The sequence below is a fragment of the Malaclemys terrapin genome, chromosome 10 (genome assembly GCF_027887155.1).
Source record: "Malaclemys terrapin pileata isolate rMalTer1 chromosome 10, rMalTer1.hap1, whole genome shotgun sequence".
Lineage (NCBI taxonomy): Eukaryota > Metazoa > Chordata > Testudines > Emydidae > Malaclemys > Malaclemys terrapin.
In genome coordinates this window covers 31,492,851-31,513,031 of record NC_071514.1, presented here as the reverse complement: position 1 = coordinate 31,513,031, position 20,181 = coordinate 31,492,851, and the positions used below count along the sequence as shown (strand labels likewise).

The window sequence follows — 20,181 nt, the reverse complement described above, 5'->3', positions numbered from 1 at the left end:
AAATGCAGCTCACCATTGGAACACAAAGGCAGTTTCAAAGGAAGAACTTCTGTTAAATTGGCAAATTTCTTTTAAAATCCAAAGACTTTGCCAATCAGTACTTCAAATCAAACAAATAAACAAACTTGATGATGCATTTCAGTGGTAAGCGGTAAGTACTAGTCTTAACTAATTTCCCAGCAGCTGGATCAGTCTGAAATATCAACATAATGCTGAGACAGCAGCATCAATAACGGCAGGCAGATGTCAATTCTTATGGTTTCAAACTTTTATATAGTCTTAATTTGAAAAGATTTATGACATCTATCAGTGATGGAATTAAAAGATAATGACCAACTATTGGAAAGTCATAATCTCTATTTAAAAACAGGAAAGATTTATAGCTAAGACTTCAACTTTCATTTTGAACCAGCATTCCCACCCACTTGCTTTACACTGTCCCATTCTATACTGACAGGAGACTTGGCTTTGTGTTATCTTGTAATGTGAATTTTACTTTCTATGGTGCAGTTTCTGAGCTCTGTCAAGAGGCAAAGAAAGAGGCATTGCAATCATTATATAACTTGGGCTGACCTGCTCAGTAAGTTTCTGGAATACAAAGCGTGTGGTAGTAAAATGTCAGCAACTTTATTTTGCTGCCAAGATGATTGAAGCGGAGATGATCTTATTTGAGCTGATGGCCCATGGTGAAGGATACAAGATGTTGTAGATCTGTGTTTACAATAGGTAAAATTTTCAAAAGTGACTTAAGAATGTAGGAGTTTGAGTGTTGTTAAAAATCAATGGGCTTTTGGCTCCTGGGCCCTTCTGAAAAATTTACCCAGTATGGTAAGCAAGGGTTTGTAGCTGATATTCTATTGGAAGTACAGTAGTAATATTGCATGATGGCTAGGTGTAAAGATGTTGGCTACACTGAGTTAGCACCGACAGCCAAAGTTTAGTCAATTTGAAACCCCAATCAGGAAGCACCAGGGTTTTTAAAATGTTCCTTTTTAAATCTGGAATTTACTGGCTTCCAAACACTTACAAAATTTTTAAAGTAACACTATAGGTAACTTGTATTCACAGCCTTAAACCCCTTCTTGATAGATTTTCTGGTCTGTGACTTGCCTTTGTTTTCAGCGAGCAAGGGAAAGAGATGGTATTTTCTGTGGCATTATCTATTGCAGACTACATTCTAGACAGTAAATTAATAAATCAGTGTCCTTTGTTTGCTGCGGTTGAACAAATGTCAGCAAACCTATCTGTGCCGACTGAGCATCACAGACTTTATAAGATTAGTGATGCGTTGACAAAATTTGAAATGTTTTTGCTTTCGACTTTTTAAACTTTGTAAAGGTTTAGTTTTCATTAAGACTAGGTGAGTAAGACAGATTTGGAATTAATAGAGCCTTTTTTCGATAATTATCCAAAAAACTACCTCCACAAAGTATAAAAGCTCTCATTTGCCAAATGTTTTGGCCAGTTAATCTCCAATTTGCTGGAAAATTCTCTAGTGTGAAATAGCATAAGAGATTTAAATACAATTTCTAGGAAGCAAAAGGGGCAGGGAGAGAAGTGATTTAAACCGGGTCAATTTACGCTTTATGAAGTCACAACAGCAGATTCTTGTTCAAAAAATATAACTTCTTCAATTTCAGATTAACATCTCTACATTCCTTGCGGATGGAACCTCAGCATTTATATTCTGCTGTTTGACAGACTGCAGTTAAGCCATTTTCTAACACAAATTATTATTTGTAAAATGCTTTGAAGATTAAAAGTATACGACTTCCTAATCTCCTTTAGAGAGGTGGCCAATAAGCAGGTGGCAGCTAGTATGTTTTATAAAGTTCCAATGAGAACTCTAGTACTGAATTATCCATGTGGATGCAAGTCATTCTCTAGAGGTTTTTAGTTCTATCAATAGATCCTAGGAGCTTTCTGAAGAACTATGCTTCCATCTGTTATATCACAGTTTTTAAAAGGTACTGAACCCATTTTCCTCAGAGGAGCACTCAAATTTAAGGATGAATTTCTCTCAGCATGAATAACAGGATAGGAATTTTGCCCCTTTTTAAAACTTAAGAATTCTAGATTGTGCTAAAAGGTTTCCATTGACATGAATCCTCAGTACAACATAAGCAAACAGCAATACACTTGCTAAAGCTGAGCAACATTTTCAGTCAACACATTTTGCAAATTTGAGTTGAATTCAACAAAGTGCTTTGGCTAGGAAACAAAAAAAAAAAAAAAAAAAAATCTGGAAGCGAATGTAGTGTTTGGTTTTTTTAATGAAACTTTTTTTACTAAAAACTGTTCTGAAATTTCCTTCACGTTTATTTAAAAAAGAACAACCTTAACTCAAAATCAAAAGAAAAAAAACTGGATTGAATTGCATGAAATATTTTGTTCTACCCAGATTTTTTTTTCAGAACTACCAGTGAGCTGAAAAATTAATTAGCACAGCTCTAGAAATTGCACCTAGAAAATAGTGTGTAGTATTTTGTAGTATATACTCTGTCAAGTTGCTTCCTTGTCTCTCATTGTTGAGAGACAGCATTATGGCCAAAAAGGGAATAGCTTCCACTCCAATGAAATAAAACTCTACTTCAAAATCTCACAATTCAGTTAGAGTACTAATGGGTTTTTTGTACCAGTATTATGAGGCATCCTGATTATTCAGTACTGAAACTATTAGTGTGCACTAAGACAGCATTAATGTTGTCTTGTCAGACAGCCTTACCATTACATACTGTATGGTTGGCCTTTATTTTCCATAAAATTTTGGATAAGTATCCAGAGTAAGCATTCATAGAAGAAATCTTGATGTTTCAGCCAATGCTGTTCTGCGGGTAATTGGGGAAGGGAATGACTGAGGAGCTTCTACTGAATTCTAAAGCACCTTTTTGAATGAAGAAGCCCAAGTCTGAACGTTAGATATGTTTCGAAGTGTGGAGTCATTTCACATTGAGATCCATTTTGTTAAAGGACAGAACATCTGGTACATCTGAGCCTTTATGCTTTTCAGGGCAGGGACCATGTGTCTGTACAATGCTTAGTAAAATGGGGGTACTCATTGGAGCCTCTGGGCACTACTGCAATATAATCATTAAATAACGTTCACCTCTCCAAAAACCATATGTGGAAAACATCTGACAGTTGAAAGTTTATGCACTGCTCAGATGCTGTAACGTTGCCTGAAGTACCGAGTCCCCAATATTTAATCCTAACTTTCTAGATTCTGAATTAGTTACAAAGGCAACACCTTCAGCGGGAGTACAAGTCTTAAATGACCACCACTGCTCCTCACAGAAGTAACTGTACTATTTCTCTTCTGCCCCTTTACTTTCCTCAAACCAGTTGAAATTACTCTTTTCACCTACCTCTGAAGAATGTACTAAGCTCCTTCCTTTTCAAATGAAGCAATGTTCTTCCCTATTTTCTTTAACTTTACAAGTTGTCATTGTCATGGAGTAATGTGAGAAATACTTGTATTTCTGAACATGTCACCTAGCACTTGTTGGAAACGATGTGAGTCTTGTATTTTTAATTGGCTAAAATAACAGGTTAAATGTGGAAAATTCAATAAATACTTTTTTGAAAAATACATGTCTAAAAGTTCTCCTGATTTAAGTTCCTGATTGAATAACAACAAACAGTGTTAGCCTGGTGTTTTCACATCTGTCTGCAAAGCAAAAGTCCCTACACCAAAAGCCGCTATCTAAAGCAGTGATTCCGAGACTGAGGCTCCCGAGCTGCAAGTAGCTCTTCAGTGTGTCTTGTGCAGCTCTGCAGCACATGATAGCAAAATATTGTGTAATTTAAACAATCAGAATACTTTTACTACAGTAACCAATTGTATTTGATAAAATACTTGGTCAATCAATACACACACACACACCCCTACATATTTTCCCATCATACTATTTAAATGTGAATGTACAGTAAATGAAAACTAATTCACACTACTGTAGCTCTTTTGGAAAATGTTAGTTGCTAATTTGGCTCCTGAACCACTGAGGTCTGAGTATCCCTGATCTAAAGCCAATGTATAGAGGGTGGAGATCAACATTCACTTGGGCTGCTTTTTAATGTTTTGAAGACATCTTGTTAGTATCACTGTAATCAGATTATAATCTGAGGATTTTCAGCCTGGCCTTTTTGGGAGAAGTGTGGGGTTTTTTTTTCCAAAAGGTATTTGGAGGAAAGGGATAGAAATATGATGGAATGGGTTGCTTACGGTTATATCAAAAGAGGCTTGAAGAGGGAAATAAAACTAAAAATTTGGGTAGTTTCAGGTTTTGGGCAAAGCAACAGTGGTGTAAGGATACGGGAGCAAAGCTGTGCAGGGCCTTAAAGGCCAGACAAGGAGCTTGACTTTGTTGTAGAGTTGGAGGCAGTAGCAGACAAGGCAAAGTATGCATTTTTGGCAGCATTTTAGACTAACTGAAGAGCGGGTAAGCCTAGAGCAAAAGCTTGCCATTGTCAAAAATATTTAACCTTAAGTTGATTCCTTTTTATCACTGAAATTTTTACTAGCTAAAATGAAATGAGCACGTTTTAAATCTGCAACAGTCTTTATCAGGCTAGAATATCCTGTTAGTGCACTTTAGCGTGAGTGTGAGAACTGGTTATCATGAATACATTGTGAGGGACAAATAGAAATGTCTGATTGCACAGTGATGATAAAGTGCACTAGTGCTCACTGACAGGACCATGCACTACAGAGATTATTAGCAGGGACAGGGGAAGTGCAGAACTCTGAGCCTTCTTACACGAAAGCCCCTGTATCGACCATATTGAAAGAAAATGTGCATACATGTATTTATTCAAGTGGCTTCTCCATCTTTCAGCGGCACTTCCAAATCTTCCCTTATTTTCCCCCTATGGTATTCAGTTTTGCAAAGCTTATAGAACAGTAACCCTTCAGCTTGAGTGGGGCTGAGCCACCTTCAGTTTTAGTGATACTGTGCCAGTGAGAATATAGTGTAAAATATCGTATCATAAAGTCTCCTATGGCCCTGGGCCTACCATGGGCCACCTTCTCTATTACTTGTTTTTAGAGGCCAGGTCTGTCTGATAAACTCTTGCGCTTATGGGGCTATGTTCCTCCCCCGCTAAATTTCAAGGCTCACTTGTACCCTGTTCAAGTTGGAAAGCGGGCAGCTGGCAGAAGGAGGGCAAAAGCCCGGTACCAACATTTACAGTTCGCCGCCGCACAGTCAGTTCTTTGCCTGCGATCTTCAACTGGGTTCTACTTGCCCCGCTCCCTCCTTCCCTGGGCTGCGCCCCGGCCCGACCCCTCCCACAGTCCAGCAGGCCCCCCAGGAAGAGCGCTGCGCCCCCACCGCCCTGCAGGGGCGGGCACGAGATAACGGGGGCGCTGGATGTCACAGGCGGCGCAGCCCGGCCGGTTGTGCCTCGTCCCCTGGGAAAGGAACCCGCCCTGCCCGCAGACTCAGGCTGGCCCTACGCTCGGTAACTCCTGGGCCGGGCTCGGGATCACGCACGTCCCTCTGCGCTGGGGCTTAGGCCGAGCTCCGCCCCGCCTGCTAGGACCCTCCCTGCGCCCCAAGGAGACGGCCCCGTGACCCATCCCCAGCAAGCCGCGGCCTCCGGAAAAGGCTGCTAGGGCCGTTGACCCGCGGCTTTCTCAAGCTTCCGGTTCCGGTTCACTTCCTCTGTTTCCGGGTTAGAGTGTGAGATCTTTCAGCTGTTGCGGACGGTTAGAGCGGGAGAGGCCGGGAGCCGCCGCCCTGGGAGGGATTCACCCCCAGCAGGTGCGTCCCGCCGCCGGGCAGGAAGCGGCGGGTCTGTGAGATGGGGCTTGGCAGAGCCCCGCTCGTCCGCGGGGGCCTGCGGTGCCGAGTCTCGTCCCCTGGGCGCGAGCAGCCCTGTCCCGGGTCCGGGCGGGGCCCTGGGCTTGTGGCCAAGCCGGAGAGTCCAGGGGAGAGCAAGGGGAATGAGAAGAGCTTTACAGGTGTGGTCTCGGGACAGGTTGCCCAGGCTTGGGAAGAGACGTCTCAGTGGGAGGCGAGGGGGCTCGTAGTCTTCAGGTATGTTAGGATGGGGTCAGTTCTTCTCCATGTCGGCTGAAAGTGGGACAAGAAGTAACGGGCTCGATCTGGAGCAAGGGAGACTTATGTTAAATATTAGGGGAAAGCTTTCTCACGGTAAGAGTATTTAAGGTAGGGAGGGGCAAACTTTTTGGCCTGAGGGCCGCATCGGGTTTTGTAAATTATATGGGGGGCCGGTTAGGGAAAGGGGTTGTGGCCCGGCCGCCACCTCCTATCTGTCCCCCTCCCCCCATCCTGGAACTCCTGCCCCATCCACACATCCCTGTCCCCTGACCGCCCCTGAGCCCCTGCCACCCAATCTAACCCCTCCTCTCATTCCTGATGGCCCTCCCGGGACCCTTGCCCCATCCAACTGCCCCTGGAACCTCTGCCCCGACTGCTCCCTGCCACCCCATCCAACCCCTCCTCCTTCCTGACTGCCCCCCCAGGACCCCTGCCCCCATTCAACCTCATGTTCCCTGCCTTGACCCCGACCACCATCCCAAACTTCCCTGCCCTTTATCCAGCACCCCCTCCCCCCGCTCCCTGCCCCCTTACTGCGCTGCCTTGAGCACTAGTGGCTCCAGGTGCTACAGCTGCACTGGCCAGCTGGAGTCGCACCACGCCGCCACCACCACACAGCACAGAGCACCGGGTCAGGCCAGGCTCTGCAGATGCGCTGCCCCAGGAGCTCACTGTCCCGCCACCCAGAGCATTGCACCGGCTGCAGAGGAGGGGGGACAGCAGGGGAGGGGCCAGGGGCTAGCCTCCTGGGCCAGGAGCTCGGGGGCCGGGCAGGATGGTCCCGCGGGCCGTAGTTTGCGCACCTCTGATTTAAGGTCTGGAGCAGGCTTCCAAGGGAGGTTCTGGAATCCCCATCATTGGGGAACAGGTTGGATAAACACTTGTCAGGATGGGCTAGGTTTACTTGGTCCTGCCTCAACATAGGGGCTGCATTATTTGACCTCTCAAAGCCCCTTCTAGCCCCACGGTTTGATGACCTAAGTGCTGTGATTCTTGTGAAGAGGAAGGAATGTGCCTCCAACACCGCAACAATCCCTTGACATTAGTCCCTTTTGCCAGATTTTCTCTTCCCTTTTGTCCTGTGCAGTGTCCTGTGTGATGGGCACTGAGCTTTGCCTAATGAGAGAAACAAAATATACAGGATATGTTAAGGTTGTAGCATGTGCTTGTTGTTACCTTTGTAACCTACGTTAATGCTGTTAAAAGACTAGCTCTTTATATTGTTTATAAGGCTAAAAAATGGGATGAACGTAACCCAACAGCTACCTATTTGCTATTAGGAAGAATTTTGACTGTCATGGTTGGTATTGGGGTGCTAAATTTTCCTCTGAAGAATCTGGTCCAGGCCAGTACTCTTTTCATGGGTAATGGGTATAAGATTTCAGTCTGTCTGATGCTGTTCACCGATTCTGTAAGACAATTTGTTTGTTTGTTTTTGAGTAAAGTTGTCTGTATTAAAAATATCCATCATTAATTCCAACAGTAAGCAAATAAAGTATTTCTTAAAATAAAAAAGCAGCATCTTGATATCTTTTGTAGGTAACTCGTACGTTTTTCTCAGAGCTGGGCTGGTGATCATGGTTGAGGCAAGGTGCTCAAAAACTTTTGTTATGTTAAATCAGCCGTATCGGTTCTGTTGAAAATTTGAAGGTGGTGGTGAGAATTGTATATTTGAGCAAACAGGTATTGGAAAAAATCTGCAGAAAGGAACTGGTGAAATATAATTAAATACACCTCTACCTCGATATAACGCTGTCCTTGGGAGCCAAAAAATCTTACTGCGTTATAGGTGAAACCGCATTATATCGAACTTGCTTTGATCCACCAGAATGCGCAGCCCCCGCCCCTCCCCGGAGCACTGCTTTACCACATTATATTCAAATTCGTGTTATATCGGGTCGCGTTATATTGGGGTAGAGGCGTACTTACCCAAAGTAAGAATTAATAATATTGAAAAACATTGTGAAAAGAAGATATAGAGTAGCATTAAATTCCTTATTTGTCTGTTCAGTCATATTGTTTTTTCTTCCATCATGTAATGCAAAATTTGACAACTTACAGCTAATATTTTTTAAATAGCAAAGAATTAAGCTATATCCAATTTGACATCAAAGGCATTCTGCTTGGTATTAATTGTCTGGTCATTTTTTCCTCTATGTTGCTGCTTTTGATTATTTTTTTTCTGTTCAGAATTCCTCTACATAGTTCAGTAATTGTCGTATTGGATTTTCTAGGCCTTCAATGAAAGTGTGAGTCGTATTGGCTGTTTCATAGCTGTGGATGATCAGTAACACTTCTCTGGTCTTTATAAACCATGGCGTATCAACTGTATAGAAACACCACATTGGGCAACAGCCTTCAGGAGAGCTTGGATGAGCTCATACAGGTGGGAGACAAGTAGCTTAATGTGAAGTGTGATTGAGCAGTGAGCTAATAGTTGAACTAAATTTCCAAACTACTCAGCTAGACAGTGTTAAGTACTAAAAGCACTGAGCTTCAAATGCAGGTATGTTACTCATTTTTCTGTAGTTGATTGCTTGAAAAATCAAACTGTCATATGAAGTTAAAAATAAAAATTAAAACTGCCATTTAGCATTTCATTGAAATATGAACGCAAGTTTCTCACTTGAGTACTTGGGTTGAAGAAAAGCATCTTATGCAGATGAAGTGACCAACTTTTGTGTATCCTAGTAAATGAACGTGTGACCTACAACCTGAAACTACCTATTTGATGATGCTATTCCAGTCATCCATAATGGATACTTAGCACAGGTGGTTTTCCCAGTCTCTTTGATGTAACAAAAACCTCTAAAATAGCCAACTTGTTCCTTTTCCCTAAGTAAAGAAACCTTTGTTAATAACTTTCATATAAAGAGTATGAAACCTAGTTGGGGTGATAAACAATTTCAGGATGCCTTTTTTAGGCTTCCTCATGAGTGCCAGCTAACTACCAAAAACCTCTTTTTTCCTTCTCTTTGCATTTTAATTATTGGACTCTGAGACTCATCTGTCTCATCAAATCTCAGATTTCCAGTAGTTGCAATTGATTTTGCCAAGTAACTTTGGACTGTGCTTCAGGCTGATGTTGTCTCTGTCAAGTTTGGCTTGATGAGTCACTAATCAAGAGATCCTGGGTACAGAGAAGGGGTTGGCAAACTTTTTTGGCCCAAGTGCCACATCGGGGTGGGGAAATTGCATGCAGGGCCATGAATATAGGGCTGGAGCAGAGGGTTGGGGTGCGGGAGGGAGTTCAGGGTGTGTGTGGGGGGGTGCAGTGTGCAGGAAGGGGCTTAGGGCAAGGGGTTGGGGCAGAGGAGGGGTATATGAGGGGGCTCAGGGAAGGGGGTTGGGGTGCAGGAGGGATTGGGATGCGGGAGGGGGCTCGGCAGTAGTGCAGGGAGGGGCGCAGAGTGTGGGAGGGGGCTCAGGGCAGGGGGTGCGAGGTGCAGCGGGGGTCTCAGGGCAGGGGGTTGGGTTGTGGGGTGCAGAAGGGGTTCGGGGTGAAGGCTCTGGCCCGGCCCTGCTTACCTGGAGCAGCTCCAGGGTGGCAGTGGCGCGCACTGGGGCCAGGGCAGGCTGCCTGCCTGCCCCAGCCCCGGCCCCACCACTGTTCTGGGAAGCAGCTGGCACCACGTCCCTGCAGCTCCTGGGGAGGGGGGGCTGAGGGCTCTACGCGCTGCCCTTGCCTGTGGGTACCTCTCCCGAATCTCCCATTGGTCATGTTTCCCCGTTCCCAGCCAATGGGAACTTTGGGGGAGGTACCCACAGGCAAGGGCAGCACGTGGAGCTCTCTGGCAGCTGAAGGGACGTGGTACTGGCCGCTTCTGGGAGCGGTGCAGGACCTGCCGTGCCACGGGGGTGGCAATCCCATGGGCTGGATCCAAAGCCCTGAGGGGTCAGATCTGGCCCGCGGGCTGTAGTTTGCCCACCCCTGGTCCAGAGTGAACTGACAATTTTGATGTGTTGAAATCCGATGTTAATCCCTAGTCTTGTATGTCTGTAGAGGAGGCTGCAGGCCATGGATGCAAAGACAATTTAAATGTGGGAATTACTGCATGTTTTCTGGAAAATTCTCTCTGCATGTTGGTCACATTTGTCTCCCCCACAAAGTTACAAAAACTAACAAATTTCACTTTACTCCATTTTCTTCATTAAATATAAAGTCATAAATATATATTTCCAATAAAGCTACTGGAAAAACTAGTCTACATCTTGAGGCTTGTTACATGAAAGCTTTGCGCTGATAATCCATTTTCATGCATTTGTGAGTCAGTTATAAAGTCCTTTTTTTTTTTTTTTTTTTTTTTTTTTTAAACCATAGTCTCAGCAGATCACCCCTCAACTTGCCCTTCAAGTGCTACTTCAGTTTGACAAGGCTATAAATTCAGCATTGGCGCAACGGGTCAGGAACAGAGTCAATTTCAGGGTAAGTGCACTAAATACTAAAGTCCCCATCTAACTGGTGCTCTCCATCAGTGTTCAGACACTGCATTGGGAACTATAAGGCTTGTTATCTCTGTCTGCTATGGATGGAAACAAGTCTTTTAAGGGTCCACTTTATTTCTAAAAATAATACTGTTGTGTTACTCCACATGTGCTATCTGTAGCAGGTTGAACTAGATTCCTGTTTGTTTACGTGGTCATAATAGATTGCCTATCTGCCTGCAGGCTGTTTGAGTTTCCTGTAGTTGTCACAATTCTGCCATGGAATCTTCCAAGAAATACAGCAGCCGGAAAGTTGACAGGGATTTAGAAGAAAGGTAGTGGAAAGTAAGATCCTGCCAGCTCTACATGAAATTAGTTGCTGGTATTCCAAAATGCTCTAAAGATAATTAATTCTTCCTAAATCACTAGTGTAAAACTGCAGTCAGAGGCAAAAATAGCTAGGAAATTATGCATAATAGGATAGGTGACTGCATAAAATTTTAATCATTTAAACACTTCCGAGAGTAGTGCTCAGTCACTCTTCCATGCATCCCTTCTTGCTTAATTTAATTGTTTTGCACATATGGCTTGAACAGTTAGCTAATGTTCCCTGTAATGGTACGGAATTCAGCTGCAAGGTCTGACTTATGAATGCCAAAAAGAGATTTTGGGTTTCTATTGTGGGCATTTTCATTTCTGGTTGAGGTCAGTATTTGGGAGGCAGGCGGTTTGTAACTTCCTTGGACACAATGCACAGAAATGAGGTGAAATAAAGTAGTTCATTAACCATGAGTGATTCAGTGAATACCAGAATAGCCTGGTGTTTCAGCAGTGAAATTTACAAGAATATTTCACTCTCCTGTTGCCTGGGAAAACCAGTTAGCAGCAGCAGCAGCAGCAGCAGCAGCATATGCTACTCCTGGGGAAATTCTGTGCATACGCAGAATTTACCCTTCTCTTTTATCTCCCCCTTCCCTCCCTCCCCCCCCCCCCCCCCCCCCCCGCAGATTTCTTTGCTTCCCTGCAGAAAATGTCTTTCTGACAGGGAAGCGAGCATGTGACCCTTCCCAGCAATACGTTTTGGGTGCCCAGGGCAGCTGGCAGAAAAGTAAATCAGTGTGGACAGTACTGGGGAGGACAGTATTTCCTCTTCACCTGCATGACATCAGGGCCGGGTCAGACCTACCCCCAGATTTCTCCCCAAGACCCTCCTGCCAGGCCTTATCCCCCTACACTGAGACCCCCTCCCCCGATAAGCCCCACTCTCCCTGCACCTGGACCACCCCAACGAGCCACCTGCACCCCTATACCACTGAGCCCCAACTAGCTGCACCTGAATCCCCGCCCCACTCCCCCTGCACTTGGACCATCCCGATGAGCAACCCGGATCCCCACCCCACTGAGCCCCATTCCTCCAACATCTGAATCCCCCATTGAGCCCCTGACACCCAGACTCCCCTGCTGAGCTCTGTCACACCCAGAAATGCGTTCCTACCCCCCCACCCCCAGCCCCAACCACCTTTACCTGGACCCCCCTGCGGAGTCCGATTACCAACAAGCCCTTGTGCATCCAGCCTTGGAATAAGGGTAACAGTTAATATCTGATAATACTATAACATGACTCCTGCTCTCTTAAGTGCAGAAAACTCTAAACTCATAAGCTATCCAACCACTGTACTTTATCATTTTGATTAGGTCATGTTAAACTCATAGTACAAATTTTCTATCGTCTGCCAAATTAATAAAACTTCCTAATTTTCATACTCTGCCTTTGAGATATTTTTGATATTCATTCTCCTTCTGTTTTGAATACTCTGGAGCAAAGAAATGTTCATATTTACTGAAATAGACTTTAGAAGTGAAACAATTTCTCAAATGTCAGTCTTAATTTGATTTTCAGAGAAGGTCCAGCATCATAAATTTAAATCCAGAAACACTGGTTGAATTAACACGTGGCTAGCATGTGTTTTAAATGAAGAATGAAAATAAAAATCTTTCACACACTGGGTCTAAATCAGCAAGTTGCCTCAAGTAAAAATCATCTGAGATGAGCTGTGAATTATGTGTTTTTTGACTTAGTAAATGATATAAAATATATAGGAATGTACTAAAAAGTAACAAACCCCTGTCATTTATTCAGAAAACAAAAATAATCATCAATCTCCATCTCGGGTCATGTAGCTCTACTTCTCTGTATGATTTCCCTCCCTCCCATCGTTCATCCGATCAGTGTTAACGCTTTTTACCAGTGGCACTCAACCTTTCCAGACTACTGTTCCCCTTTCAAGAGTCTGATTTGTCTTGCGTACCTCACTTAAAAACTACTTGCTTACAAAATCAGACACAAAAATACAAAACGATCACAGCTCACAATTACTGAAAAATTGCTTACTTTCTCATTTTTACCATATAATTCTAAAATAAGTACAATATTTATATTCCAATTGATTTACATTTCAGTGTATAGTATATAGCGCAGAAGAAACAAGTAATTGTATGAAATTTTAGTTTGTACTGACTTCGCTAGTGCTTTTTATGTAGCCTGTTATAAAACTAGGCAAATATTTAGATGAGTTATTGTACCCCCCTGGAAGACCTCTGGGTACCCCCAGGGATATGTGTACCCCTGGTAGAAACCACTAACTTATACTACTGTGGTATTCAGAAAGCCAACAGGAGAATATTGTGATTGTTTTTATCACACAGAACTTTTATCCTGTTTGAAGGAATCAATAAGTGAAAGGCTTATAAATGACCCATAATCTCCTCTTTACATAAATCTTGCTGATGAAGCCTGTGACCTAATTCTTCATGTACTTTGGAAAACTCATAACCGTTTCAGAAGGTTGGCTGTCTTGTACGATATTCTTCCTTACTTGCATAATGCATTTGTATGAACCTGAGGATTTCTACCACTTGGGGGCACTCAAACTACACAATTTTCCTCAGATTTGCTTAAATCTGTGTTTTCCTCAGATTTTATAAGCTTGCATGTTCTGGCTCATAGCTTAATAACAGAAGCACATCCAGTCTGGTTATAACTACAAAAGCACCGACTTTAAATTAACGACTATCAGTAAACTTTTTAACTATTTTTGGAAGCAGACAAGATGACAATTTTTCAAAGGTTAAGAATTTTTTAGCTATAGCTACAAGAATAACTTTATTCCTGTTACTGTACTGGAGATCTTTTGAAAATAGTTTTTTATGTTATATCTTTCTTTTAAAGGGCTCTCTGAATACATACAGATTCTGTGATAATGTGTGGACTTTTGTACTGAATGATGTTGAATTTCGAGAGGTAACGGAACTCGTGAAAGTGGATAAAGTGAAAATTGTTGCATGTGACGGAAAAAGTAAGTATAGTACTGAGCCATAGTATAAATATTAGGTTAACAGAGATAAGACTTGAATGATATTATGAAATACACTTTGTGCAGCCAGAGTTCTTAAATAGTCTGTGATTGGAGCTATCTTCTACCTCTGGTTACATCCTACATAACTCAGACTAAAACAGGAGTGCACAACTCTCCTGCACACATGCAGAAATATTGAAGCAAAGGTCTAATCCAAAGGATGAAAAGTGCTACTGTTTGTTCAGCAGCAATAAGTAACTAATAAGGGCATTGCTGGAAGCCTTTGAAACATCGGTTCCGTTCTTAGGAGACTGAGGGATCCCAGGGTTTGAGAAATGTTGTCTTTTTAATATTACAGACCAAGTCCTGTAATTTGCACTCCATGACTTGACTGCCACGTATGTACTGTCCATGGAAGGTCATTAGCTCATACGTTCTCTCTACTTGTCTGGCTTGTTTAGCCAAATGTTCTATTGAAATGCTTTACCAAAGAATAATCTTTTATAGTTTCTAGCTGATGGATTTCAGTTGCTTAAGATTCCTTCCTTAATACATTAAAAGGAGGAAGTGAGAACAGAAAACCCTTTATAGTACATCTTTTTAAAAAAAAAGTCTTGGTGCATGGAACTAATCCTTTAGGGCTTTCTGGCCTTGGCATGATTGTAGTGATGTTTTTAGACTGACTGATTCTCAACAATTGATAAGTCATTCCATACATGTACCTTGTCTTTAATGTTGGGCATGCATGTCACCTTGATTCACCTGTTTATTTCTTAAGATGTATTTATTGTAGCGGTTAAAGGAAAAGCTAATTTTCCATGTCTGAATAATTTCCACTTATAATATCACAGTATAAGTACCGGATTGGAAGACCACAGTACCATAAAGTTGCTGACAATATCTTTAGTATTTTTCAGCAAGTAGTTAGCTACTTAAAATAAGGACTCTCCTATCCATTGTAATCTTGTCTTGTAGTCAATAACTAGATTACTCATTTGTCCCATGGCACCAGGAACAAGAGAGAGGTAATAGTAGCAAATATAAGAAATAGTAGCAGTCAGCCGGCTGCCTCTCTCTTACAGAATGCACTGTGGCTTGCGTGTTTAAGTAATTCAGCTTTAGAAAGAACTCTTACGTCTATGATATTTTAAATCTATGTTAAATGCACCATTGCCCAGACTGGACAAAAGCCTGTACATTGTCACTTATCAGACATCTGAGGACCTATCTCTTGAACAGACTACATGGCCTTCTAGCACTTGCATGCCCCAAGAGCATATCTTGTGAGCTGGCTGGAATCAAGTGTTTAAGTGTATTACTCTAATTTAGAGCAAACTTACTTCAATTTTTAAAAATGGGGACTGTATGGGGACAGAGAATTTTTGTGTTCAAAGTTTTCATTACTGCTAACCTAGTAAAATAACACAATTACGCCACGCTTTCTTCCTGGCAATGAAGGAGGATACATATGGAAACAAAATTATGCAGGAGTGGCGCTGTTTCAGCTTTTATAATACAGACACTAAATCGTTGTATTTTGAGGTCGGCAGGGAAACATTTACCAACATAGAGAATGTTAATTTTTTGTTAACTCATACTCAACTTTGCAATGTTTTATCTGTATTTATTTATATACTTTCTCTTTGTTTTCTAGATACTGGTTCCAATACTGCAGAATGAATAGAAATGTTTTTTGTGCAACATTTTCTGTTAATATGCAGCACTTTCTGGAGAGGAGCATGGAAAAGGACTGTTCATAATTTATTCTGGTGATGCAGACATGAGTTAATCCATGCTAGAATGCATCGCAGAAAGGCAGTGAAAAGAAATATCTTTCTGTAGCATTACTTCAATTCACCTAAAAGGGCATGAAGAAAACAATGTTACTTTTTTAAATGACAAAACAAATATTGTTGCCTTTTTTTTTTGTTCAAAGTAATTTCTCTAATAAACTTTTATTTAAAATTTTCTAGAGAAGTGAGTGATAATTAGAAAGGTGTTGTTTAGTTAAAGCAACCTCCCTCACAAAATTACCCTAAGTCTTAGGCAAACTACTCTTGGAGTAGTGATGAGAAACACAATGTAAAGGCATACAGCTCTAGCTCACTAATACGAATGTGGTCCACATAACTGAAACAAACGGGGACACTTGGTGGTGGTTAGTGACTAAATAGTCTTGAAGTCTGACGTACTGTCACACTAGAAATGATTGCTATAAATGGGGTGGAGGCACATTAGCCATATGTTGTGCTGTGCCTGTTTCTGGAGTAAAATCTTTCCATTTGTAGCATTGTCGGTTTTGCACCCTATAAAAACCCTGCATTAACTCACATATTAGAAAATGAGTGTCATGGGCTTAACCAATGAAGTGAAAATGATTAAGCCCAGTCCCATGAAAACATTCTAAATTCTCAAATGTTAGGCATGTATAGAATTTCTCACTTATTTTATTCAAGCTCTGGTCTTTTATATTTGACTGAACACTTATCAAACTTCAGTACAGTGCTCTGCTGAAATTCTGTTAATGTTCAGCTATGAATTTAAAAAAATCCTGTTTAATACTCCATCGCAAGCTTTAAAATTACTCTTCCTGTGATTTGGATATGACAAACATAGGGATTTTTTTACGTGTGAGGCAGGTCCTTTCGGAATCTGAAGTGTCACAATTGAAAAAGCTCTGGGAATAGTTGTGTAAGTTTATTCCCTCTACTAACTAACTCTACTGGATCTGTAGGAAAATATTTTTAGAATTGGGTAATTATGGCTTGTTTAGAGGCATTAAAACTTCTAGAGAACACATCTCCCATTAAACCAACTACAGTATTTTTAAAAATTCTTGGTTGAATTTTGAACCAAAACTACTTTTAGGCCTACGCTTAATAGTATATACTTTTTGTATTTATAATACAATTACTATCCCTCTTTATTCACCTCTTGAGATCAGCTGTAGCTTTTTGGATTAGGCCATATAAGAAAAGGACATGTGAAGACAGTTATAAAAAGTGGAATGACTTGTAATAGTGATCATAGTAAAAATGATATACCATGCTGATTGCCATAGCAATGTAATTTCATTGCCAAAGTGGTTTACTTCTTTGCATGCAATGAATTCATGTCAAAGATCAAGAAGAAACGAAAATGTACACATTGCACATCTGCAGTATTTTCGTTGGTAATTCACTTTTCAAAAGATTCATCCAAGAAACAGTTTCAAACACAGAACATCAAATACATCACTTTCCCCTTCTAAATCCATAAAGCCATGGTAACTCTCAGCAGAGTTAAACATTTTAGATCCATTTAGTTAACATTTAATTAACATACACTGTTATTCCTGCATTGTCTATGTGTTGAGGTAATAATTAGAGTCTCTCTACCAAATAACTAGGCTTTATTTTTTTTAACTGGGCATTCTGACTTTGATTTAAATCTACACTTTTTACAATCCAAACCTGGCAGTGCTGTGACTGGTGCATTAGAAATCAACATTTTCACTTAAGTGCCAACATGTGCTTGATTAGTTAATTATTCAGATTTAATTAAGTAGAAAAGGATCACACATGGTGCACAGTAAACTTAGAGTGTAGAAATGCTTTCGGTTTGAATAATCTGATGTGTTAGAGGAAAATAAATAAATAAATATATATATATTTAGAAATAACTAACCTGACTGTGTCCTTTAAGAGTGCACAACGGTATTAACAATTTGGAAGAGAAAGTAAAAAATACTGTATCTAACTGAAAATGTAAGGGGAAATCTGTGGGCAGAATGTAATTACACAAATGTGAATTTGGCCAACTTTTGGGGTTAACATCTAAGAGTTCTGTGGAATTTTATTAGCAATGCACCAGTCTCTTGATTTGGAGAGGCCGAAAATGGCCTCAAGCAAGAGGAAAAGCTGTATTTTTTTAATATATATATTTGAATGATATTTCAACTCAGAGTTGGATTACCAATGTCACATAGCATTAATGGCTGGCTTGGTGACCTCCTCATTGACAGCTGGTTGGACTGTGTCAACTGGGATATTGTTCACATTTGCCACAATCACAACGGGATAAAAGCAAAACCAAAATTGAACGTTCTTGCTCTTGTGACTTGTATCATAGTTCCCAACTGGGCCACTGGCCACAGTGAATCTTGTAGGTTCCTAATGAACAAGGAAGGGCACTTTCTTCTCCTGTTTTTTAAATTCACAAGGCTGAGTTCATTTCTGTTTGGGGAAACCTGTTGTGTAACTTTATTCTAAAACACACCAGCTCCCTGTGCCCATCCTCACCACTCCTTTGTCTCCAGGCCAAAGTAAATAAGTCATTTCAAATAAATGAAAGATGATTGAAGTTCTTAAATGACTTGAAGTTTTTGGTAAATTGAAATGCCCTTTCCCCTGTATATTGTATTCAGGACAAGCTTATAGTGTGATGTGGACTGTGGCAGCCATAGAATAAATTTCACAGGTCAATTAGCTGGGAACTGCAGAAAGACCCAATAACAGCATGTTAAGGAGATAATATTAATTTACACAGTAATAAATATTTTTTCATATCAGTGTAATTGGTTTTAGCAATGATTTTCTGAGTGCACAGGTTAAATGGAGGAATGTAAGAATGTTACAGTGTAACTTTGTGTCCTAAGATTTCATGAAGACAATGTTTTTCATTCTCAACTCCCACCCAACTGAAAATAAAAGAAATCCATATCTGAGAACAGCCTGGACTGAAACATGTCCTTGCTTTGGGATGTCGTCATTCTCATCTAATCTTTAGTTGCTTATTTCTCTAATCAGAAATGCATTAATCGGGCTCTATATATTGATGGGGGAAAGCAAATATACTGGGCTTTCTCTGGAAAGGCTCCTTAGTGGCAGAATTGGTAGGGCCACTACAACTGGCCACACGCTCTTTCAACCACCTCCTTCAGGGGGCAAAATTTTCAGCCCTGGCTTTTGATTTTTTTTCAGACTCATTTGTGAATACCTGCCTGGTCACTCCTATAAAAAACAGCCTTTCCTGTGTTTCAAATGGATATATACACCCATTTTTTTTTGCAAATGCAAACAGTTGCACACACCCTTGGGTATGTAAAATCAGAAGCTGTCTGAGAACTTTGGCTCCATTCCTAGGGCCATTTCAAAGAACATGTCCGGCATGCTGAAGTTGTAGGAAAATGCCATCTCATAAATCAAGGTGTGTGGGGGGGGAAACAGCACAATGGAGATTTGTTTTAAAACAATCTCTACATCACGGGCTATCCGGTTGTATTAGGTGCTGTGAGATGATGGCAGGATTAGTATATTAATGTCAAACAAACTCCCACATGCGAAGAGCATGAATCAAACATGGTTTTAGATAATATGTGGTGGTAAAAATGCTAAAATACATGTTAATAACAAACTAGGATCATTTTTTGATATACTACTTGATTTAGCCACCTTAATATTCTGGCTGTTATGGTAAAACAACCAACCCCACCAGTCCCATCCATCTTCAGTGTGACTTGAGCTACTTTACCATTCACTGTCATGACGTAAGTTATTTTCTTTGCAAACATGTCAGGCCACCCCTGTTCCTGCAACATCAGGTGTAATGGAAGCTGCCTTTTGGCTCCTCTGTTCCTGTAGCATGGTGGCTTTTTGGAAGGCCATTGTTGCAGCTTCTATGGCATCAGCCCAGCCAGCAGTGGCAGGAAGTCAAAAGGCACAAGTTGCCCAGACCTTGCACTCCAAGGACTGGTGCATTTAGAAAGAAGCAAGAAGAAAATAAAAAGGAAGTGAAGAAAGCGAGAGAAAGACTAACCCCGATGAAGGGGTTCTGAGAGCCTGTGTCTAGACCCTGCCTGATTTTTAATATTTGCAGTAATAAGAAAGGTGCACAATCCAAGCTGTTTGTGCAGCCTGGGGAATTCATGGTAACTAACTCATTTTAATGATACCAAAACAGATAATTTGGGGGATAAGACAGTACAAACAAGGGAAAAGCTGTTTGATCAGCTACTCACTTGATCAGGCTGTGACAAAGTGCAGGGAGTGAGCAGGGGAGCCTGTGCTCTGATCACTTGGAGGCTAATTCATGCCCCAGGAGAAACTGGTTGGGTGGTAATGATCCATTCAGGCTAGTGGGGGTAAGAACTCAATTGACCCCCATCAGCCCAGGGCTGCTAAAAGAGGCACAGGAAGGTAGCCCAAAGGGGGAGAAGAGAGGAACATGGCTAGTCACACAGAGGGCGGAGAGTAGGGAGATTTCTGCTCTCTCAGGTCCCGCTAAGAGGACCTAAAGCTTGGCAAAGAGGCAGGAGCACAGGGAATTGTGGTGATATTGGTGGAGGGAAAGAGAAATAA

General features: G+C 41.5%; 1 protein-coding gene across 1 annotated transcript; it reads left to right on the top strand.

Moving 5' to 3' along the window:
* Positions 1-5,654: 5,654 nt before the first annotated feature.
* GTF2A2 (general transcription factor IIA subunit 2) lies at positions 5,655-15,811 on the top strand. The gene is made up of 5 exons (XM_054042887.1): positions 5,655-5,762; positions 8,297-8,448; positions 10,384-10,488; positions 13,717-13,843; positions 15,498-15,811. Exons 2-5 carry the CDS (start codon positions 8,377-8,379, stop codon positions 15,521-15,523), a joined length of 330 nt encoding a protein of 109 aa, XP_053898862.1. The 5' UTR covers positions 5,655-5,762; positions 8,297-8,376; the 3' UTR covers positions 15,524-15,811.
* The last annotated feature ends 4,370 nt before the right edge of the window (positions 15,812-20,181 follow it).

Coding starts and splice junctions, on each gene's coding strand:
- GTF2A2 (XM_054042887.1), top strand. CDS start 8,377: ATGGCGTATCAACTGTATAGAAACACCACATTGGGCAACAGCCTTCAG. Junction 10,489..13,716: donor GGAACAGAGTCAATTTCAGG/GTAAGTGCACTA, acceptor TTTCTTTTAAAG/GGCTCTCTGAATACATACAG. Junction 13,844..15,497: donor TGTTGCATGTGACGGAAAAA/GTAAGTATAGTA, acceptor TTTGTTTTCTAG/ATACTGGTTCCAATACTGCA.